This window comes from Clarias gariepinus, chromosome 22, assembly GCF_024256425.1.
Source record: "Clarias gariepinus isolate MV-2021 ecotype Netherlands chromosome 22, CGAR_prim_01v2, whole genome shotgun sequence".
NCBI classification, from domain to species: domain Eukaryota; kingdom Metazoa; phylum Chordata; class Actinopteri; order Siluriformes; family Clariidae; genus Clarias; species Clarias gariepinus.
In genome coordinates, this window is record NC_071121.1 from 4,244,530 (window position 1) to 4,269,980 (window position 25,451).

Below are 25,451 nucleotides of genomic sequence, written 5' to 3' on the forward strand. Positions count from 1 at the left end.
CCTCCTGGTGGTGTTCTGTATCTTCTTTCATTACGATTTAAATTCAGATCATTTGAACAAAAACGATTTTTAAATTTCATACTGCGGAATTGCATTTTCACATAAATAATAATGTAAATACAGAAAATCCGAAGAATATTACCAACCCGATAATACCGATTTACAACACTATAATTTGTTTTTGCATATAGGAACAATCAAAATATTCAGAAAACACAGGTAAATTAAGTAAAATATGAAATAAATAGACATTAAACCTCACTTATCCTTGATTTATGATTCCTTTTGGCACCGACTGCTTTAAAACCCTAAACTGAAAGCGGCTCCTTTTTCTTCTTGCCACCGTCCTTGATAACATTCTTGAGAGCCATACACAATACATTCTTGAGGACATACACGCAACTTAGGTGGGGCGTTCATATGCCGAGGTACCGCTGTATATGCTTAGACATAGCATTTACAGTTTTCGTGAACTGGCACAAAAAGCTTCTTCACTATAGAGGAAAGAACTCGGGATGCTTATTTAAAGAAAGAGTGAGATGAGGAAAAACTTGGTCAATTGTAACATATAAATTTTTATTTTTATTTGTAATGAAAATTTTTTATGTTGCTAGCATGAAGCTATCCCATCCACCAACATACCGTATACTCTGGTCCCCAGAGAACAAAAAATAAAACTTTCTTTTTAATAATCTCAGATGTCTGAACTTGAACTTGAACTTGAACTTTGTGTGTCAATTTCTCATGTTTTACTGTCAGTTGTTCACTAAGTCTATATTTTACGTTTAAAAAAAAAGTTACTTTGCATCCGCGTACAAAAATGTATGAAAATTTTTCCCAAAGGTAGACTTTATGCGTATATATAATGTAGTGTATAGCCCACTCCTGCCATAAAAAAATAAAATAATTTTGTCCAACCATGGACTCTACAAGGTGTGCTTTGGTATCTGTCACCAAGATGAAAGCAGCAGATATCTTAAGTCCTGTAAGATGTGCACAGATGGGGTCTCCATGGATTGAATTTGTTTTTCATTCCCAAACAATTTTTGCAGTATTGCAGAGCACATTATCTTTCTGAAAGAGGCCACATTTATTACCCTCGCTAGGAAGGGGTGTAACTTGGACTGCAAGAATGTTTAGGTAGGTGGTTTGTGTCGAAGTACTGTAACATCCACATGAATGGGATGTGGATCCAAGGTTTCCTAGCAGAACATGGCCCAGAGCATTACACCGCCTCTGCCAGCCCATCTTCTTCCCATAGCGCATCCTGGTGCCATCTCTTCTCCTGGTAACCCATGCACAAACCTGGCTGTCATGATGTACAAGAAAGCATGAGTTATTAAACCAGGCCACCACATATCATTGCTTTATGGTCCAATTCTCATGCCCACGTCCCCCTTGTATGTGCTTGCAGCAGTGGACATGGGACAGGATGGGTACTTTAAAGGGTCTGCATCCTTGTATGCAACAAACTTTTCAGCAATTTGTGCTGCAGTAGCTCTTCTGTGGGATTAAACCAGCCTTCATTTCCTTCACACATCATTGATCACCCTGGCACATTCATCAAATGTCCTTTTTTGGACCACTTTTGGTCGGTACCACTTTTGCTAACCACTGCGTACCAAGAACACCCAACACCCAACAAGATGCTCTGACACATTTGTCTAGCATCGGAGTCAGAGTCACTCAGGTCCTTACAATTCTAACACATCAAATTTAAGAACCTACTGTACTGTTCACTTTCTGCCTGATATATCCCAAATCTCAACCCTTTGCATGTGGCACTTTAAATTGATAATCAGTGTTATTTATATATTATATTATTAAGCTCCCTTTTAGACATTCTTTTAAGATATTTCTCTTCTCTATAACACACTCTTGACATACATCGCCTAGTACAGTATGTTAATGAGCTAATGAGTGAAGAATGTTAGAAAACCAGCGAATTCTGAGCTTTACAGTAAAGAGCAAGTTCCCCAGGCTGATTTCCTCCTGAGCGTGAGGGTGCCATGGTACGAGATCGTATTTCTCGAGCTGTGCTTTGCTCTCAGTGTCATCTTTCAGGTCTGAAATGAAGGCAACAGGTGCAGGGTAGGGTTTCTGCAGAGTGCACACGTTTAACCAGCTGTCAGATTACAGCCCAACGCTGAGGATTACCAGAATGAATATTAGCCTCTACAGGTCTCTAGAGTGAGATGAGTGTAATGTCAGAATGTACTGCTTTAATCAATATGGCTACATCCTCAATGCTAACAGCTCTTAGACATGTGGAAATTGTATGCAGTCTATGTATTTCTTTGTTAACTCCATAAGCACTGATCTGAAAGTCACATTACCAAACAAGTAACTGCTTGCAAGGCATTATGGGTAGTACACCCTATGAATATTCAAACTTAAAACAACCACGAAGTCGCAACAGGTTTAGAGGTTTTAGTGTTAATTATAAGCTGTAAAATGGCTCATCACAGCGACCTGAACAGTGCTAATACATGCTAAATAGGGAACTTGTTCTCTTATGGAATTTCATGTGTGCTTCACAGTTCGGGAGAAAAACATGACAGATTATGTTTATTACTCAAAAACGGTTTATGTGGATTCAGCAATTATGTATTCACGTTGCTTTCTTTCTTTTTTTTTCAAAATGTGTGTGTACATCAGATTTATGGTCCTTAAAGTAGGGTCTGTTTTTTTTGTTCAAATGTACATTTTCATAATTTACTTGGATCTAATTAAAATTTTAGTTTTAAAAATGTAAGTGGGGAAGGTCATAAAAAAAATAACATAATACATAATAATATGGCTCGAAAAAATAAATAATAGGCAAATTCTTAGGCTTATACATGATTAAATAATATACTATTTAGTTATTTATTTATTTATTTATTTATTTATTTATGTGAATATGTTTGTACTAAAGGGATCCATAATGTCTGGTTTTGCATTTAACAGAGTACCTGCCTGAGAACTGATGTTTTATATGCTGATGTACACTTTCTCTTGTTTTAAATAATATATTTATATAAAATATAAAAAAATATATAATAAATATTTTTTATTATTTATATTTTAAAATGTATATTATCTATAAAATATCAAATTAAATAAAAATAAATGATATTAATCATAATAAGAATAACATGGGCGGGATTGTTAGAAATGAAAGAAATACGATGCTGCAACGTGTAACTGCAATGTTTATAGCAGCAGTGGTTTTTAGATCAGTTATTATACAGACACTTTGGATACAGGTACTTTGGTAAATCTTTAACTTTGACCATACAGTACTAATCGCTGTTTTGAGAAGTTAATCATGAACATCAGAGTTATCATTTATATTGGCCAGCTAGCTTATTGCGTACGCTAATTTCTATTGTCCAGTGGTTAGCGTGCTGTTCCAGCCAATAGCCACCAAGGCTCGTTTTTTGTGTTTTTTTTGTCAACCTCAACCATCAAATGTGTCAAAATGGGAGATTATTATTATTTTTTTATTATTATTATTATTTTTACAACCTTTAAACCATGAACACAGTATAAGTGTGCTAGAACTAGGTAAATCCATCATTTTTCTTTCTTTTTCGGACATCCCTGGCTGAATAAACAGAGGCACAGAGAAAATTCTCCAACCTTTACCTTCTTCACAGTTTAATAACTTCCTGTTTTACTGCTAACACTTTTTTAACAGATACTGATTATGTAGAATGAATTTGGAAGTAAAAAGAAAAACTATAATACAGTCTGAGCGTTGTAAAACCATTTTCCTGCCATGGTGAGACATTTCATGGTTAAGTATCCGTATACTTTCAGATTTAACTGACAGGAACACATTTCTACATGATGATATATTTGATTAGCCTGCTAGCCTTGAGTTAGCATTGACTGTGCATCTAAATAGAGAGATAGAAGGCAAAAAAAAGAAGAGGCAAGGAAAAACCATTTTCATTAAGAGTGGAGTGTAGCAGGTGTCACTCTGAAAAGTTGGACATATTGTATTTAACGTGGTCGTGTTCATTGCCAAATCTGTATTGCTGGGGTTTGAATTACTAATGTGTTAATATTTGTGGGAATAAAACAAATAAATATTTGTTACTAATAAATGCAGATTTGGAAGTAGGATTTATAACAGCTGACAAAGACTCAAACAAACACACACACACACACATAATAAAGACATAAGAAACTACAGGTCACAGTGTATTATTGATTCAATTGATATCATTTTGGGTTTTTATTTACATCTTCCCAAAGAAAAAATAAACTTTTGTCATTCTGTTCAGAATACAACCCTCCCCTTTTTTTCTGCCACATATCAGATAGACAAGTGTCTGTACTGCGCTGTAACCCATGACCCGACTGAGTGGTTCTGAGGTATGTCGCTGATTAACACTGTAATGTTCGAGAAAACTAGCTTAATACATGTTTAAATAAGTTCAAAATGTCAAGAGATTTTTCCCTCATTTTATCCCAGTTTGGTCATCCACCTATTCCGGACCTCCACCCAGTTCTCCCCTTTATACGACATGCACGGACCAGGAGATGAGAAGGCTAACGGATACTACCTCTGATTAAAGCGCTATCTGCCCTCTTCCACATACACGAGCTCACCCATGTCCATGTCGCTATGATTGACAGGGGAGATAATAGTAAACCATCCCTCCCACCTAGAGAGCGCTGATAATTTTGCACCATATAATAAACAATCTTTAAACTATTTTCTTGACTTGATCCGAATGAAAGCGCAAAATCACAACTTTAGATTCTGCAAAGACCAAGTCAAAAAAAAAAGTTCTAAGCAGCATTTAGCTTTTTAGATCCTCTGTTTTTTAAGGGCCTGTAACCACCCCTATGAAAATTGATTACACATTTTAAACAGGATTAAAACACCTTTGTCCAAGGCTTTGGTTCAGTAGTGAGTGTAGTATGCCTTCGTCAACTTCCCGTCTCCCCCTTTCTTTCTTTTTTTTTTTTTTTTTTTAGATTAGAGGTCGAATCGACATCACTATAGAATTTGGAGGATACAGGTACTTACAGTTTAACTTATTTGCCAACTGTATAGTTCAAAGAAAATATACTTCATGAGTAAAGTTGATGAAGACATTTTACAAGGAGTACTGATTATTGTCTAAAGTGTCTCTTCCCTCATTGAGGGAAACTGAAGGCTGGTCCTGGAGATGTGTTTAAAAAAAAACAGCATTGTCTCAGCTTCTTAATAAAGCTACCTGCATGTTAGCATTTCCATAGAAAATCTCAAACTCACACCATGTCATTCTCCACATGGTCACAGTGTAGCTGCGTCAGACTTTCATCTTAAATGTTCAAGAGCTTCAAGTGTCCGAGTTTATGGCATTTAGATCCTGAAGTTGGGAAACTGTCCCAGGACGAATTCCCCAACACCGATGAAATAAACGACTTGTGCGATCCCGAATAACGGAGCAATGACGAGCGCTCTGCAGCCGGCGCCCTTCATCAGAGCAGCGGGACCTTCTTTACGAATGATCTTACTGCAAGAAAAAAAAACAAGAAGTGACATATTAGAAACGAGGAATTCAGTGTTTAATCAATCCAACCTGATTTTAAGCAATTTTGTTTTTCACAGTCCAATGACTAGGCTAGTTGGCTAATAGTTTATTAGTTAGCATTAAATAAGCTAAATGAACTAGCTCAGCCTGTTACTTATGAGCTAAAACCACTAACCTTAAACAAAACTGCTGAACTATAACCACATCCCTAACATATTATAGCTAACCAACCCATAAAGCCTACCTTAAAAACTCAGCTAACCCCCCTCGCGGCTCATAACTGCTAAAGCGGTAATTCAGCGATAACCACTATTCTCACTCATTTATGCTAACCATTTTAGGACTGCTAAGTTATAACTCATATCTTTTATAATAAGGTGGTGTAAATTAATTTAAAGATAGTCTTCCGGTTGTGAATTTAATTTGTATTTAATATAAAGAGTTACTACTCAGACTTCAGCAGCAATCAAATTAATACCTGATTTGCTAACTTCCCGTGACGGTATTTGTTACTTATGAATTTGAAAGTTCTCTTTACCTAGATACTTTACTATTTGTTACATAGTGTAGTGTATATATATATATATGAAGAACATTTCATAGGTGATGATGATGATGATGATAAGCGTACCTGACACAGTCCATCACCCCGCCGTAGGTCTCCTCGTGTGTGCCTTTACTGAGCGACTGCAGCCTTGTCTTCACCACTGGCACAGAAAAACAGCACACCCATAATTAGTTTTAGCAGTATATCCAGGTAATACACACTAACACACACAAACCAACACGTTGTGTCTTTTCAGAATTGCAATCTCTGGACCTTATGTTGCCTAAGTGTTAATTTAAACCAAAATTAAACTTTTTGGACCTACACTCTTACCATCACAGGGACTGACTGCTACAGCTGCTACACAGCCAGCACCACAGCCTGAAGCAAAGTTCCAATAAAATGGCGCATTTTCAGCCTCCGATGGCTTTCCCAACTGGTTCAGGTGAGCAAACAGGGGGAAGTAGATGACAGAAAATGGAATATCTCTGAGGGTAAAAGCAATAAGACACAGATTAGTACATAAGAAATATATAAGGAATTGATTTATCTCATGGATACTACACTAGGTAGCGTGTTTTTTGACCAGTAACTCGCTATCTTACAAGAGGCGTTTAAATCAACCCAGGGCTTTTGATGAACTATTTCTACTTGTCTGGGCCGTTAAAGGAGTTCCTGGGAGGCCTGCATTTCAGATATGAAGCAGGCAGTCCGATGGCTCTGGCATGAGAAAACGTTATATCTTGATGATATCGAAGAACTATTGAAACGCTGGGATAAGTGCATTAGTGTAGCAGGGGATCATATAGAGAAATGAAGGGAGTTTTTACTCTCATAACTGTGTTCTGTTGTTCCCGTTTTGACTTAAACGCTGCTTGTACAGTATGTCTGTAGCCAATGGGCCAAGACATGTTTTTCTCCATAAAGACTGGTACTTACTACAAATTTAACACTGTTTCTATTATTTCAAATAGTCTTTCTTATGAGGTTTTTGATTTACAGATAGTCCCCGACTTACGAACATTCAAGTTACGAATTTCCGCAGATACGAATGCACCGCAGTTCTACTTCTCTACTTCTCACGTATTTTGTGTATTGTACAAAAAATAGGTGCACAAGATTTTGACCAATTTAGACCAATATTTTGTTATTTTGGTATGAATCTGTCCAGAAGCATGATGATAGAAAATGTCTGTCCTATAAATGTGTCCTGATGGTAAATAATCCTAAGATAGAGATAACACTGTTACATTTGACATGAGATTAATTTTTTAGGTGCATTTACAGTTTTTGTGGAGAAAGGGGATAGATTTAGACAGATGGTTTGTTATGCTTTACATTATATATTCGCGTCAAAGGCATATAAGACTCACTTTGTCTGACGGCTGCCAAAGCGGAACTCGTTCGTAAGTTGGGGACTACCTGTATTCTATAGTCTATCCGTAAAAAAATTATGTCTTAGAGTTAAAACTGCAGTAGACTATTAAGTAGGATTCCAGGTTTTCAAAGTATTATACTCCATAATGGCCTGAGTATTGGAATGGTTTTTAAAAATGATGATACTAAGCTAGCAGCTATAATCTTCCCTTACTTGTTAGCCTGGGAGCTGGAGAACAAAATCCAAGAATCAAGCTTCAGAAATGATTCAGATCTTGGCGGATTGACTACAATTTAGCTGTATGAAGATGTAAATGCTTTTGTCTGTCACCTTATTAACGTGGCTCCGAGACCTTTGTAAAGTCCCTGAACACCGTGAGTGCGCAGTAACTCCTGTGTGATCTGTAGGGCCGAGACTCTTCTAAGGTGTGTGGTTGGTCCGAGGCCGTAGGCGGAGTTTATGACCGTGCCCCCTCCTCCGAGCTTCAGAGCCGGGATCACAGCTAAGTTCCTTTGAGCCACTGCAGGAGGTACATGAGATGCGCAGACATATACACACACACCACACACGCGCACACACACACACACACACACACAATACAACACAGAGAGTCAGCACAGAGACACCTTACATCAATTGCATTAGTGAAATGTAAAAAAAATGTATGTACCATAAGTGGTTATAAGTATTGGCACCCTTATATAACATTTTAAATAAATTTGAACGAAATGTCTTGTAGAAAATTATTTTACATGTCTACTGTTTGTTGTTGTTGTTGTTGTTGTTTTTTCCAGAATAAATGCACTATTTACAGCACAATTTGTAAATAGCACCAAATTGTGGGCTTTGTATAATAAGACCTAATAACATGAACCTCAATCAGTTATTTTTATATACCGGTTATGCTGTTAAGTTGAAATTATTTATTTATAGACAGAAATTTAATGAAAAAAAATCTCTGTGCAGAATCCGTATTTTCATGAATTTCCTTAGAGGGAAATATGAACCAAAATAAATTTATAAGCAATAAAAAAATAGAAACCATTCAATCAGGATTCAATCAAAAGTAATGGTCCAATTTAAATGGAGGACATGTCATACAGTACATGCTGCGGTAGCAGGCATACTTCGAAGGGTACCAATAATTTAGTTTACCACTTTTATATTGATGTTCGTCATACCAAGCCTTCCTGCATCCTGAAGTTGAATTTTAAGCATCTCCATGGGTGTGGTTATGATCACCTGACAGACTCCTGCTCCACATCCTGCCAGCATCTCTTTAAATACACTTAATCTGGAGCTGCAGTAATAATAAGAATAATAAATACAAAGAAAGCATAAACATACAACGAAAGGCTGTGGCACATTATACACAATGTATTTCTGTTTCAATATCATGGATGAATGGATGAACTTACTCTCCTTTGCTGAATTGATGACGGAAAAAATCATTAGCGGCTAGTTTAATGGCCTTCTCGGGGGTCACCAGGGTCAAATTGACTGCTGCTCCTGTAGAAAAACACACGTATATCACATTAACAGTATATAACGTGCAACGACTAGATCAACTCTTAGCCAATCAGAACACATTATTTGATTTTTAAACTGCTTAAATGAAAAAAAAAGTGGTTTTACCTCTGTACATGCCGAAATAGCCTTCAGACCGAACCGTCTTGATCAGACAGTCCAACCTATTCAAAAATGACATGAATTAGAGTAAGCTTTAAGGACTCATGCTCAAAATATTTGAACACCTGTAAGCTACTTTTATAATAATGCGATATGATATGACCTAGTGTTTAAGGACATAGCTAAAGGGAATGCTTTTAGGTTTGAACTTGGCTGGTTAACATAAGCTCAAGTCGAAGTTCAAGCCGAACAAATCGTTTTTGTTGTCCGTACTCGGGTTAACTTGCATATTTACACTCTCCAATACAGCAGGTGGCAGTACTTGGTTTATGAGCCGCCATTAAACACAAGAGAAGGGGGGGATACAAAAGTCAACCTTTACGCTGTGCAAAATATTTGATATTGATTTGTAAAAAAAAGAAAGATTAAGAGTAACGCTACTAAGAGTACTAAAAGTAAGTGATATTACTGTATCAGCTATGGCTGTGTAGGTCAGATGATGAAATTGGCACATATTACACACACAGCAGTCAACAGACAACGGCACTGATGATGTCGCATCTAAACAGATTGGCCGTGCACAAGACCACCTCTTCATCTGGGGCTCTAATGTGAAAACACTCTATATTGTTTTGCACAGAAAGTGGGCTATAATGCTGCTCTGAAAAGGTCCACAAACGTCAACACACGTCCCTGATCATCAGTTTATACGGTACAACAGGATTAAACGATCAGAATCAGAGTCATTTTCATTAAATACATCAAGGAAGACCAAATCAATTCTATATATTATATATATATATATAATTTTAATTTTGCATGTATTATTTATTTTTTTATGTATATTTGGGATTAGCATGACCTGATAAGTAAAAAAAAAAAAATCCAAACATTGTGAGGAAACTGAGTTCAACACCCTCTTGTGTTTTTACTAAATTAGAGTATTGCACTTTTGCTACCATTAGATGATGCTACAGTATATAATGTCTACTAATGAGGACAACAGGTCTAAGTTAGAATTATACGGTGCAGTGAACCCAAAAAGAAATGTCTCCATAGGAGGATGTAGGGACCCAGGAGGTTAAGTAGAAAACTGACTAGGTGAGCTTTCACAGACTGGGTCTTATATTTTTTTTCATATTTCAACCATGTTATTCTCCTTGCATTTAAATTTAAAAGAGTAAGAAAGAGAGAGAGAGAGAAAGAGAGAAAAAGAAAGAGCAAACTGAGATAGAGAAGGTGACAGAGACACCAAAAAAATTCCTATTGCTATACTCCAATATAGTTTTTAGTGTGTTTATTTTTGATCAATGCTCTCATGAGATGTTGCATCTGTCGACGTCGAGGAACAACTCGTTTATGCTGTTCTTATTCCTCGCTGTAACAATGCCAGTTACTGGATGTACTGATACAGAACAGACAACGGATATTAATATTACAGTACTCAATCAGTCAGACCAACATCAGCTGCTACAGTCTTGACCAAAAGTCATTTTTCCCCTTTGGGTCACCTTTAAATCCCATGGGTGAATGCTGGAACAAAACGGTGCAATTAAAAAGTGGTTGCTTGATAATATTAGCCCATGGGTTAAGCCAGGGTTAGTTTGCATTTTACGCATTTTACTGTAGATAACTGTAAGCGTAAAGTGAAGCAATCTAATATTTGGGGAAGCTAAACAGAACCTGACTGACAGGTAGTCACATGACTGTAGTGTAATATACAGTATACAGTAAAAAGTCTACAGACATTCTTAAGCAATACTAGTGCAAAAGTAAGTCTAAGACAGGATATTGAGACCCAGGCATAGCTTAGAGCATTGGCACTCACACACACACACACACACACACCCACAAGCTAACATGATGATCAAACACACAGTAGTGTTACATCAGCCGTAATCCGTTCTTTGGAAAGCTGCCACTATGAAATTTGAGAAAACCAGTTCTGCTGAGTTTTTTTCTGTCCCTGAAACCCGCTGTAAACTGACAACCTTTCACTGCTCTAAGATCTTCTTCACCTTCCCTTTATCCAAATTTGACATTTCTTTTGACGAGTGTTCTTATTCTGGATAATTCAGAGAAAAGTGTGTACTGTGTGTGTGTGTGTGTGTGTGTGTGTGTGTGTGTGCGCGCGCGCATGTATGTGAGTGTGTTGTGAAGATAAGACAAGGCATTAGGGTAAAACACAGTGGGAATGAGAATGTGAACCTACATGTTTCTGTACACTTTCTGGCTGCTGCGTTGATTCTGAAGTCGTGTTTTGGCCAAATCGATGGGGAACACACACGTGACTCCCACCATCCCTGCTACACCTCCATTGATGAGTTTTGCAGGAAGGCTAAGACAAAAAAAAGAAAAGACAAAAAGAGAAAAGACAAACACACACACACACACACACACACACACAGAAGAATGTCAATAGTTATATAGTTTGTAGTTAAGCTTTATTTTATTGTGTGCATTTTTTCCATCTTTTTAAGATTATTTCTACTATTATTAATATTATCATTGTTATTATTATTGTTAATGTTTTTGCCATAAAACTAATACTTGGATTTTTTATTCTTTTTGTATAGACATTGTCATAAAATTAATAAAGTAAATTTTGTACCAGGATTCCACTTCAGTAACCTACAAACTTCCCATTGTATAAGATTAAAGCAGTTCTACTCGAACGTGACCTTTAGCTGTCTAATAGGTTTTGTAGTACAGTATTTATAATGACACTCCGATTTAACATTGAGTTAACGATACAATATCAAACATAACAAATAAAAAAATCAAAAAATTTAATTTTGCCCAAATTTCAAACAAATCATTTATTCATGTAAACTTTAGACAGTTCTATACGTTGTTTTTCAACAGCTGTTCTTCTACTAAACAGGAGTTACTGTAATTATTTGCCAAAAGGTGTGCGCGGTCACTAAAGATAGCGGGTGTGTCAGTACACATTTTTTACTCTTGCCCTCCAGGGTAATACTCCACCTTAAAATGTATTGAAAAAAAAAACAGACAAAAAACATTTTTTTGTACCTAATGTTTAATATTTGATTTAATATTTGATTTCTTTATAAAAACTAAAATATGTTTAAGCATCTTTTTAAGCTGTTAGGTCTATAAATAATATATATATATATATATATACTTTATATATATACTTTATACTTTATATGTGTATATATATATATATATATATATATATGATTAAACATATTTAAGCTAAAAGAGCTTGCAGGATATTGATACTAAAGTATACAAAAAGCACACATCATGCCTGCAGTCTCTCTTTCTCTCTATCTTTCACACACACACACATGCAAATATCGACTAAATAGATCATTTAAATTACTCCCTCTCACACACTCATTCTCTATACCGAGTCCCAGGGAACTCGGGCACCTTGGATTGGGTGCCAATCTATCGCAGGGCACACACACACACACACACAGACACACACTATTGAAAACACTTAGACAATTAATCTACCCTGCATGTCTTTGGACTGTGGGAGGAAACAGAGTACCAGCAGGAAACCCACCAAGCACAGGGGGAACATACAAACTTCACACACACAGACACGAAGCAGCCAACGTCCTGCCTTAACCCAAATGAATTAGACTTAGAATTAAATAATTTCTTATGAATATTACATTTTAATTTTAAATTCTTACCTGACTGGTTGCTGAGCCATAGTTACTCGTAGTTGGGATGTTTATTATATTGGGTGTTATGTGTGTGTACAGTAGGTCTGAGGCAGGAGCAGAGCAGACTGACAATGTGGCAAGGCTTTATATATAGCAACACACACACACACACACACACACACACACATACACACACACATACACACACCCCTTATGGCTGGGAGCTACACAACACAACTCCTCCTTCTAACCAGTGCCCACCCACCGAAACCCACACCACACATGCGAACACACACACACACACACACACACACACACACTTTAATACATACTGTATACTGTATATTCATTCATTACTGTACTGAAGAATAGTAACATATGTTATCATTATAAATTACAAACATATTCATAAAAAATAATAATAAATAAATAAATAAATAAAAATGTAACTTATTAAAACCTTAGCCGTCTGGATCAAAGTTTTGTCATCTGGATTTCTGGACCATGTGCAATCGATCTTTCACTTTGATGATTTTTCACTTTGATGACGTTGATTTGGTATTAATATAAACACTAAGGAAAGTAACGTTTACGCACAGAATATCTCATGCCAGGACATCTTGTTCCAGGACATGTCATTAGCATACAGTATGTTATTGCTAAACAGTCACGGTTGTTATGGCGTCGTTAATGAGGAAGTATGGGAAGAGCACCTTTGTTTAAGCCTTGCGTACGTCTATAGCGATTGTGTTATTTTCCTTGTTTTAACCTTTTTTGTTTATGATGTTATATCTGTGTATAGGTGATAAAACCTAAAATCTAATTAATACGTATAGCTAGCTTGACTGTTACATACAGTAATGAGCATGGTCCTAACCCAGTATCAATATCAACACATACCACCTAAAAGCATTATTGGCATTTATGCAAAAATGACAAAAGTAGGATTAAAAAAGAACTAGAAAAATATGACAAAAAAACAAAACAACCGGTACATCATGTAACACTACGAAAAACAACAATACAATTACGGAAAAAGAAATAAGAGCACAACACTAAATTAAGTAATCACACTTTATACCCTTATATTACTTAATTTGGGTCCTGAATTAATTCATTTATGAATTTATTATTAAGTTTTTACAAAAACAATTCAAACATTATTATTCCAGCAAAAGAGAGCGCTTTTCCATCCCAAAAAAAAAAAAAAAAACGCTGCTGGGTTTTTGCTGCATATAAAAAACACAGGGGCAGCAAAGTCCTCAGAAGGACCGTGCCTGGTTCAGTAAAACCAAGCAGCTAAATTCCCTTATAAAACTGCACACACTGTACCTGAGAATCTATTTTAGCAAATTCACACCAATTATTGACTATTAACAATGATATACTGTTAGTGTTTAATTAATTATTGTTTAGTGCTATTTACTCTTTTTTTGAATGTAGAATTTTTTTCTTGTTCTATAACAGTTATGTGCATGTGCCTAAAACTTTTGCACAGTTCTGTTTGTGTGTGTGTGTGGGTGAGTTAATAAAAACTACATATCCCACAATCCTCAGTCTGTGACGTATACTCCACTCACATGACCTGTCAGATGATTCTCTAACCGGGTCCTTCTTTCCAAAGTTACTGACCACATCCAGCTGTTGCCAATCAGCTCTTAATCACTCAGTCATAAGGAGCCCAGTGACTCTATAAACTCTCTCCTGTAGCACTTCAGCAGGGGTGTTGAATAAGCTATTTACGCATGTATGAGCTGTACAGTAAATTAAAATTTTGGGCATCTTATATCCTCAAACTGAAATTATTGTATGTTGGAGAATAATGCAGTAAGAGTCCCAATGGCTTTTATTGTACATATTTAAACAACCACAATCATGATAATAATAATTTTTTTTTAAATTACAAGAAAGGGAGATCAAATCAAAATCTATTAAAACAAGAAGTGTACAATCTAACATCCATCTATCTGTTCAGTTTCAATTTAGTGTCATTGTAAAGACTGGGATAATATTTTTTTTTATTCACTAATAAATGACCAAAAATCCAACTGATGTTCATATAGAATTAAAAAAATTAAACAATTTCCGAATTAATTTATCTAAATGTTTTCTGTTTTAGTTTTTGTTTGTTTGTTTGTTTGTTTGTTTGTTTGTTTAAAATTCAAATTTAAAAATTAATCCTTGTATAAACAAAAATGCTAGTTTTTAAAATTAAAAACAACTGCAAAGATTGAAATTCTGCTTTTTTGCTATTAAAAGACAGAATCAACAGAAAATACGTCACCTCACTAAGTAATTCCAGAAACAATATTGTACCGTATATACAACATGATTTCTCCTGGCAGCAGCACCATGACAGACCAAACTTAGATTCTTTTTCACATCTCATGTATGATTTTAAGAAACATATTGCGTCCTTAAAATATGCATTTTAAAAGGGACTACTGTAAATGTTTATGAAGTGTATATACAGTAAGGAAGAAAATAGTTCCCAGTTATTTCCATCAATTAGTTTTCCTACAAACAGAATAAACAGAGTGCCGCGAACAAGTATTTGCACCCTCCTGATTATTATTTATTTATTTATTTATTTATTTATTTTATTTTGGATTTCATTTATTAAGTGCAAAAAGCTGTCCAAAACTGCCTGAAATTTAACTTACCTTCTCAAAAATCACAGTTCATTCATAATTTAGCAAGATGATGCACATACAGTATAGGGCACCTTTTACCGTAGGGTCAGGTAGGTTTGGGAAGCTTTTTAGGAAGCCCTTAAAAAATTAAGATATCATTTAAAAACTGCATTTTGTATTTATTCAGGTTATCTTTTGGTAATATGAAAATTTGTTTAAAACTTTTTCATAGTGCTGTATTTTAAGTCATTAATGCAGAATAAGAGTAACTAAGGGGAGAAGGTGAAGGGGAGCTAATTTAAGATTCGTAACATAATATAAAGCGATGATTGAGTTAAACTGGGTCAGATTGAAACACAACCCACTGCTCCTTCTGTGGCATTGACTAACAGCATCAGCACACAGCCACAACCACTTTATAATCATACCATAAAATATTATACAGTAATCAGACGTGACATTCGAACTACTGAGAGGAAACATGAATAACATTTTACTATCTAGTTGCAGTGGCACCTGTCAAGTCAATGGTCAGCTTTCATGGTAGATGTGTTGGAAGCGAAACAAACGAGTAAGCAGAAGGATCTGGGTGACTTTCACGAGGGCCAAATTGTGATGGCTAGACGATTGAGTCAGAGCAAAATTGGTTAAATTTGACCAGCCTGGTGACTAATCTTTATTGATTGCACATTCCACCAGTAAGAGCAGAGTTTGAAGGTTTAATTAGCGAGTAATAGCACAGTTTTGCTTAAAATATCGCAATGCACACAACATTATGGGTGACATATCAGAGTTCAAAAGAGGACAAATTGTTGGTGCTGTCTCGCTGGCACATCTGTGACCAAGACAGCAAGTATTTGTGATGTATCAAGAGCCACGGTATCCAGGGTGATGTCAGAACACCATGACAAACCACATCCAACAGGAGCAACTGTGGACGCAAGATAAGTCTGAAAGGGATTTCTGCATGTTAACTCGGACTGTTTTTAAAAAAAAAAATACAACCACAGCTGCCTTACTGCAAAATTAAATATGCACCTCAACTCTCCTGTTTCCACCAAAACTGTTCTTCGGAAGCTCCTCAGGGTCAATGTACATGGCCAGGCTGCTATAGTAAAACCTTTGGTCACTCGCACCGATGCCAAACGTCAGTTTCAATAGTGCCAGCAGCGAAAATCTTGGGCTGTGGACAATGTGAAACATGTTTTGTTCTCTGATAAGTCCACCTACACTGTCTTTCCCACATTCGGTAGAGTTATGGTGTGGAGAAGCCCCAAAGAAGCGTACCACCCAGACTGTTGCATGCCCAGAGTGAAGCATGGGGGTGGATCACTGATGGTTTGGGCTGCAATATCATGGCATTCCCTAGGCCCAATACTTGTGATAGATAGGCGCTTCACTGCCAGGGACTACTGAACCATTCTGAAGGTCCATGAGCACCCAATGCTTCAAACATTGTATCCTGAAGGCAGTGCCGTGTATCAGGATGATAATGCACCAATACACACAGCAAGACTGGTGACAAAGTGGTTTGATGAACATGAAAGTGAAGTTGAACATCTCCCATGACCTGCACAGTCACCAGAACTAAATATTATTGAGCCACCTTGGGGTGTTTTGGAGGAGCAAGTCAGGAAACGTTTTCCTCCACCAGCATCACCTGGCCACTAGGAAGAATGGCTCAAAATCACTCTGTCCACTGTGCAGGACTTGTATCTGTCATTCATAAGACAAATCGATGCTGTATTGGCCGCAAAAGGAGGCCCTACATCATACTAATGATTTATGGTCTATTATCTAAAACCAGGCATTTTAGTTTTATTGTCCAACCCCTGTATATACTATATATTATAAACATCGCTGCAGACAAACTACACATCTTCATGGAAATCCATCCATCTAGGAACCTCTGTAGTCCAACCAGGGACTGTGGAGGCGAATGGTGACCACTGTATTTATTCCCATTTTGTATGACTGTGGTAGGACCAGTCCAGTCAACATCCTAACGCATATTCACACACTATGGGAAATTTGGGAACGCCAATTACGCCGGAATACCCGGAGGAAACCCACCAAACACAGGGAAAACATGCAAACAGACCCCATGCTGTAATAAAACCCTGGACTTGGAGGTGCAAGGTGACAGTGCTAACCACTAAGCCACAGTGTCAACCTTCAGTGTCACCTAAAATAAAATTCATTAACGGCAATTGTGTCATTCAGCATACAGTAACAATGCACCCTGCCTGCCACACTGCAAAAAATGTTTAGGAATGGTTTAGGGAACAAGATAAAGAGGTCAAGATGTTAACCTGGCCTCCAAATTCCCTAGATGTCAACCAGATTAACCATCTGTGGGATTTATGGGCTTGCCACATACAGTATTTAATGTTTCTGCTGCTAATGTCCTGGTGCCAGGCAGTATAACACACCTTCAGCGGTCTTGTGGAGACCATGCCTTAACAGGTCAGAGCTGTTTTGGTGGGTCGAGGAGGGGGGTTACAATATTAGAAAGGTGGGTTTATTGTTTATTTCTTATAAGAACTTAATCTAACCAGGAATATGGCTGTTAATTAATCTTTAGAGAACATATACAGATAGGGTACTGTCTCTAGGAAATATTTTTATTCCATAACTGACTACACCAATATCCATAACTTTAAAACATTAACATTGATTATCAATTATCCACCACTAAACTGGTGACATGGTGGCTTAGTGGTTAGCACTGTCGCCTTGCACCTCCAGGGTCTGGGTTCGATTCCTGTCTCAGAGTCTGTGTGCTTGAAGTTTGCATGTTCTCCCCATATTTAGTGGGTTACCCCCAGGTGTTCCAGATTAATTGGCACAGATTAATTGGCAAACCCAAATTGCCTGTAGTGTGTAAACAAGTGTGTGCATGTGCCCTGTGATAGATTGGCACCCCATCCAGAGTGTACCCTGCCTCGGGCCCCCGTGTGACCCGTGTGACCCGTGTGACCCTGTGTACAGGAAAAGCGGTGTATATAATGAGTGAGTAAACTGATGACAGATTCATGGGCACTTAAGGTTCACCCATACCCACGGGGACCAAAGGCAAGCCTGTCTGGTCCAATCCCACAGAAAAGCCAATGCAGCACAAAAAAATGGGTCACATTGGCCAGGAAAGTAGGCACCAGAACACCCAGTGCACCACAGCTCATAATGCACCAGGTCCAGCAGGCAAACAGCCCAAGGCCTCCAAATTCTCCTGATCCCAATCCAACAAAGCATCCATGGGAAGCGCCATACAAACATGTCTGGTCCACAGAGGCCCCACCCACAACCCACAGCACCCAAAGGATCCACTGTCACGGTCCTGGTCTCAGACATCACATGACTTGTGGGACTTAAAGGACTTGTGGAGTCATGCTGCCCCAGGGGCACAAAGGGAAACTACACAATACTGGACCAAATTATTTACGTTGTAATGTTATGGCTGATCTGTGTTGTTAGTAGATATACCGTAAATTAGATTGCTAAGTAACTGGCAAAGTAAGTTTGTACTCTGTAATGCTAAAATAAAAGACAAATAGATGTTAAAAAAACATGACCCCTAATTACACAGTCATGTGATTTCCTGTGCAGTTTTTAAAAAAAAATTGATAAGCAATATAATTATAAATAAAAAATGCTGGTTTCCAAACCAGAAAGGGGAATTGTGAAATAATTATATAATCTATATACAGTATAAATGCAGATTGTTTCTTTAAGAACACAACACGCTCCCAGTGACTACGGTCATTTCAACATCCTGTACACAATGTGATCCCTAAATGAAAAATAAATGAACTTTTAATCACTGTGGTTAGGGGGACGTATATGAGTCGTGTCAGGTTGAACACCAGCGCTGAAAGAATGAAGTCTGACAGTGTACAGGTAATGAAAAATTTAAAAAAGGTGGGACTAAAAAAAAGCTCCTAAACATGGTCTTCGAGAACCCGGCGTATTGCAGGATTCAGTGTTTTTCGTTTACACCCTGTGTGTGTTTTAAAGCAGGGGGAGCACTAAAATGTGAAAGACATGGAGTTCTCCGGTGAGCCAGAGCATTAAAAGGTCTAAAACCACACCAGCATTTCATACACATAACCACTGAAGGGCAGTAAAGAACTCCTGACTGCAGAGCTGCACTGGGATGTAATCAGAAATACTTCCTCACATCACGTGTCTAATCTCCCTCTCTCTCTCTCTCTATCTCTCTCTCTCTCTCTGCTTGGTGAACACTCACTGCTGCTGAAAGTGGCCTCATACTGTATCTCCAGCCTCAGGATACACTTAGAAACCACAATGATGGCTTTTGATGGCAAATGATACACAACAGTTATACACTCAAGTCTCGATCAGGTGATGGTACAGTTGATAGTGTTAACAAAATAGACCGAACTGCAGTATAATGACTTCCCTGTTACACAATTGCACTTTGGCTATTTAGCACGGTTAGACAATCATTTATACTGTAATTACGCCATCCGGTTTCAATAAGACGAGCATGGGTTCATCTTTAAATCTTCTTAATATTTCTTCCTTTAAAAGATTTATTAATTATAAAAGACAAGTTTTCTACCCAATTTGTGTAATTTCATTTTCAATTTAAAGAAGAGGTCTTTGTTCTTCATTCGACTTTGTGGCTTCACTTACTGTAGGCTACATGCTTGGGTACAAAAGGGTACAAAAAATAGATTTCCTAAAATCTATAAAAGTAGCCATAGCCATAATAGTAATTTGATGATTTATGTGTTTGTATATGTGTGTGTGTGAGAAAGACAGAGAGAGAGAGAGAGAGACTGGTGCATAGGCAAACAAAACTACAATACTATTAAAATTAATTATTTAATTACAAATGTTACTGTAGATTTTTATTCTACTCTTATAATCCTCCCCAGATGAAAGCCATGGAAAGGATCAAACAATAGTTTTTACTTAAATAGTTTTTTAATAGAAGTTGATTCAATTAAACTTACATTTTGTTAATAAAACTCAAATAAAAATTTGACATATTGCACAATCATATTGTATGGTTATAGGATTTTTTTTATTGATACTCTGATGGATTGGATCTAAATGAAATCATAAACAAAATGTATGAAGTCCAGGCCAGCCCGAGTGCACGGTCATTAAATAATAAATAATTAAATAAATAAATCCATGAACCAAATCCATACAGTCTCTGAATATTAACTCTAAATATTTGAAAGACTTTTTACTTAGCTCTTTTAAAATGCTAAATGAATTTCAAAAGGTTCTTACATTAGGACTAAACGTGTGTATACACACTCACTCACTTAAACCCTATACAGTTTATCAGGATCACAGGAGGTTTGGAACCAACCCCAAGGACAGGCTGCCAATCCACTGGATGGCACAAATCAATAGTCACTATGGCCAATTAGGAAATGCTGAATAGCTCCTCTGCATGTCTTTGGCTTGTGGGATGAAACAGTGGCGTGCTGTTGTACACTTAACAATACTGCTCTGTTTTTGCGAGAACTGTTTCAGAACAGCTGATGTTTTTGTCTTAAAACAACAACTGACTGTTGCTGTGGTTGTTGTTGTTGAACTTCTTCCTTTTACTTAATTACCTACTGTAATGCCATAGTGTTACTGTAATTCCATATGTGTTACTGTATTGCCATATGTGTTGGAAAAATCCAGCATTATTTTAGAATGTAGAAAATAAATCCAAACTTGTTTTCAGACTTTTGCCTGGTAGTGTATATGTACTGTATATACGTATATGAAAAAAAAACAATAACCAAGTTAATCAGAGTCATAACCAAGACCCGAGATTAAACACGATTTCAAAATATACAGTTATTTATTGTATTATAAACCTGCAATGTTGGAATAAAGAAATCAATGGCAAACTGGTTCGAGGAAGCAGATTTTTTTTTTGCAGTTTTATAATATCTTAAACATTTAACAGATGCTAAATTAAAATCTCTCGAATGGTAGAATACTTCAGTGGTGAGCATATTGTGAGCCCTGTCTTTTCCTATAGTGGTAGAGGGAGACAACAGACATGGTCACCACTATAGGAACAGACCAGTATATGTCTTCTGAATGAAGGGAAAAAATCACACTGAGATTTTGGACTTTATGAGGTCCACGTCGTCTCAGCCAGCATCCTGGAAGATACTTGCATGCACACACAGTAAGAGCACAATGGTGTGGTGCACCATCCTGCATGTACATAAGGTCGCTAATGTTATCTCAGCCAGATGCATTACCTAGTTAATCTTTAGCCTCCCTGTATAAAGACCACATTGTTTTTGGAGCACAACCCGGATATCCAGCAATTCAGCGACCATTTATTACAACTTGTTTTTAATAGTCTATTTAATTAGGGACCGCACACTAAGCATTGCTACGCACAGCCAACCAATGCTTGGGGCATGGGGACATAGAGCACAAGGCTAATTTGCAGCCACCGTCCCTGGTTAGGCTTTTACATCAAAACAAAACAAACATCAGAGAAATGAATATATATTTCTACAGGTATCGTGTTCCATAATTGTGAACCTATGCTGGTCTAAAGCCCTGAAATTACCCGCTATGTTCGACGCCCTGGCTCCCGGGATACACAGTACAAGGTCAAGAACAAGGTCAAGCAGGAGACACTGGGGACAACAAAGAGACAAACTGGCAGAGGGCAAAACCAAATCGGTACTCACCGTGACAACCACAAACTTATTCAAAAATCACTCAACATTCGTAGGATGACATCAGATGTCCTTCAAACTGAGGTGCACGGTGAGGACGTTTCAGGCGCCTAGAGGTGAAGTTTTGCAAAGTCTGCGAAGGTTTGCAAAAGACCACAGGAATTGGAGCATAGAGAACTCGAGGAAGGTCATCGTCTCTGATGAGTTCCATGATGGAGACCTGGTCTTCTACCAACTGTGAAATGTGGAAGAGGATTGGTGATGTTCAGGCAGATTTGTCTTTGTGAAGGACGCATGAAGCAAGCCACGTACAAGGTTATTCTGCTCCATGACACTCAGTCAGGTCAATCAAGCATGGGTGTAGGATCAACACCCTGTCATGGCCATGATATGAACCTGATTGATAAGAAGAAATGTGATCTGGAGGAAGATGATTAGTCAGACACCATCACACAGAGCTGAGCTGCTTAAACAGTTGTGCCAAGAGTGGCAAAAAGTAACCCTATAAGGCAACGTAAAAGACTGGAAGACACGTGAACGCTGGGTTTGCAACTCAGGAATATTCCACCCAATGCAGACTTCTGAAAGTCCTTTAGTTAAAACATTAAGCCATTTTGTTTAACAATGAATACGAACTTGTTTCATGTAATGACCTGCAAACACCGCATCTTTTTCGTTATTTGTCATTTTCTTTGAAGAACCCTTTCTAAATAAAATATTTGTTTGGCATTTGGGAGAGATGTAGCAGGAGCGTGGCAGTCTCATTTTTTATTTTTTATTTTTTTCAAAGCTGTATATAGTGACCACTTCAAAAAGACTGCTCTGAGGAAATGCCCTCCCTTATGGCTGGAACGGATTCTCAATCTAGGAAAAAGTGCATTTTAAAACACACACATGCACACATGTGCACGAGTCAAAGAGAAACTTGAAACAGATGCAATTTACAAGGTGTGGCACAAAGCCGTGTTGAGTCGTTTTAGTTTTGCTGAACACACGCTTTTCTTTGTACGTCTCTCTCTCTCTCTGTCTCTCTCTGTATGCAGGGAACGAGGAAACAAGACACAAGCTTAGAACAACATGCACAAGTCATTTAATATACGCCTTTATTTTTCAGGCACACACACACACTGCTTTCGCTCTCCTCTGCTCAGCACTCGGCTATCAGTCCTCTGCAAGGTCTTTATTCTAGTTATATTATATACGAACAAAAAGAAATATTGCAAACTCTAATAAAACTCTCCCCCCTTGACTGGAGCTGATCAGTTTTTCCATCTGAGACAAATCTTTCAACTTTTCTTTTATTCTACTAATTTTTCACATACTTCCATACTGTAGGAGCGTTTAGGGGGAAAAACGTCAACCCTGGGTGCCATCTCGATTGTTATAGTTAACCAGTAATTTTTGGATTAAGCTCTCGAAGTTCAATATGGTGATCGGCTTTGCAAATATAATGGCACCCGTCATGAATTTGTAGGTGCACATTCAAAATGCGGGTAAAATGTGTGGCAATGGCTCTTTAAATCGCAATGGCCTCAGATTAAATCGATGCACTAAAAGAGGAAATGCATGGAACAACATGGAATCACTTCTGATTTACTCCTGGAAAAAAGAAACATTGCACGTATTAGGAATGCTGCCAATGACCGAGAGCTGACGTGGTTGAGTAGCCCAGCCACTTGTGGTGTTTAACCCTGGAATACTGGGGCAGAAGTGGCAGAATTTCCTGTACAATTTCTAAAATAATGCCATCGAATCAATCTGTCTTGTCTTGGCGTTGTCACACTAGGCCTTTCAGACCTACAGTAGTGTGATCATCAGTGGAACCAGACATTCTGCATCTTGTCCTTAGTCTGGAAATGGTATTCTGGGCAACTTCAAACCGCCCCCATTTGCAGCTATAACAGCTTCAACTCTACTGGGAAGGCTTTCCACAAGGATTAGGAGTGTGTTTATGGGAATATTTAACCTAAAAGCGCATTTGAGATACCGATCACCGATGGTGGACAAGAAGGCCCGGCTCGCAGTCTCCGCTCTAATTTATCCCAAAAGTGTTCTATTGCGTTGAGGTCAGGACTCTGTGCAGGCCAGTCAAGTTCTTTTCCGCACCAAACTCGCTTATCCATTTCTTTCTCGACCTCGCTTTGTGTTGGAGTCATGTTGGAACAAGAAGGGGCCGTCCCCAAACTGTTCCCACAAGGCATGCTGGAGCATTAAGAGTTCCTTTCACTGGAACTGAAGTAAGGGGCCGAGCCTAATGACTGAAAAACAACCCCACGCCAGTTCCAACATGACTGCGCACCAGTGCATGTCAACGTTTCTAAGCTACGTTTCTAAAACTAAAAAAAAATCTATTTGCAATACAATCATTGTTTTAATTACTTTAGCAAGCCCTGTGTCTACAGCAGCACTCCCATAGCAAATGGATTCCTCAAGGGTTTCTCAAAGGCTCTACAGTTAAAGTTTTCCAAAAACTTAAAACACACACACACACACGCACATGCACAATCATTGCTGTAGGGTTCGAACTTTTCCCAAATGGATGAACCAAGAATTATTCCTCAAAAAATAACCCATGAGCTCTATGGACTTCGTCACTCATATCTCCATAGCAACGCAAAACAAATGTGGTCAGGTCTTTCCACAAGAGAGAAGCAGGTATATTGTGCGTGTGTGTATGAGTTTACAAGCTGGCACCTTCGGAAGAAAACATCTGCTGTGCACTATCATTATCGTGTGTTACCATGGACGCCCACGCTGCTGACTCGCTCATTAGCGTTACTGAAGCTCCCAGGTCATACGGTATAATCCAGACCCTCTAGAGACTTATGGTAACTGTTTGTAACTGTACACCAATTACGGAAACTGATCGTGTATGACATTCGGGACAAAGCTGCAAACATTTCCCTAGAGCGTGGCCATGTTAATCATATTAACACTTTCGCACCTTTAATATGCAACTCTCATCTGGAAGCGTGTGTTATACCGAAAGTTACATTGGAAAAATGATTTAAAGGTCAATGAATTAGTTTTTAGAGTCAAGGTCGTGAAATGATAGCAGGGTCAATACATGTTTTTCGGTTTTGTGTTAAAGGTGCGCTAGAGACAAGGTCAGCACCCTAGAGACTAGGAAGGGTACACTCACTTTAGTTCCCTTTATGTCTAAGAGTGGAAGGAAGTGCAAAACAATGAAATATGTTTGACTGGTAAAATTTAGGTTATATCATCCTGGCATGCCTTTTGGGTAAAACAGCTTAGAATGGAAAAATACACACCTACAGTACGTCACAGTCGTTTAAGCGCTATTCAGAAATACACAATAGGCGAAAGAAAGGCTTTTGTTTTTGCCCTCTGTGTGCACTGAATTCCACATTATGGTGCAGGTTTGTCTACATCGATGAATCGAAAGAGGCACATGTTGTTTTTTAAA

General features: G+C 37.8%; 1 protein-coding gene across 1 annotated transcript; it reads right to left on the reverse strand.

Moving 5' to 3' along the window:
- Positions 1–4,184: 4,184 nt before the first annotated feature.
- Positions 4,185–12,870, reverse strand: slc25a55b (solute carrier family 25 member 55b). Its single transcript, XM_053483307.1, has 9 exons — positions 12,742–12,870; positions 11,283–11,408; positions 9,077–9,132; positions 8,860–8,950; positions 8,623–8,741; positions 7,772–7,961; positions 6,397–6,551; positions 6,148–6,223; positions 4,185–5,498 (listed from the first exon to the last, which is right to left on the reverse strand). The coding sequence occupies exons 1-9, from the start codon at positions 12,759–12,761 to the stop codon at positions 5,345–5,347; spliced, it is 987 nt and encodes a 328-aa protein (XP_053339282.1). The 5' UTR covers positions 12,762–12,870; the 3' UTR covers positions 4,185–5,344.
- Positions 12,871–25,451: the final 12,581 nt, after the last annotated feature.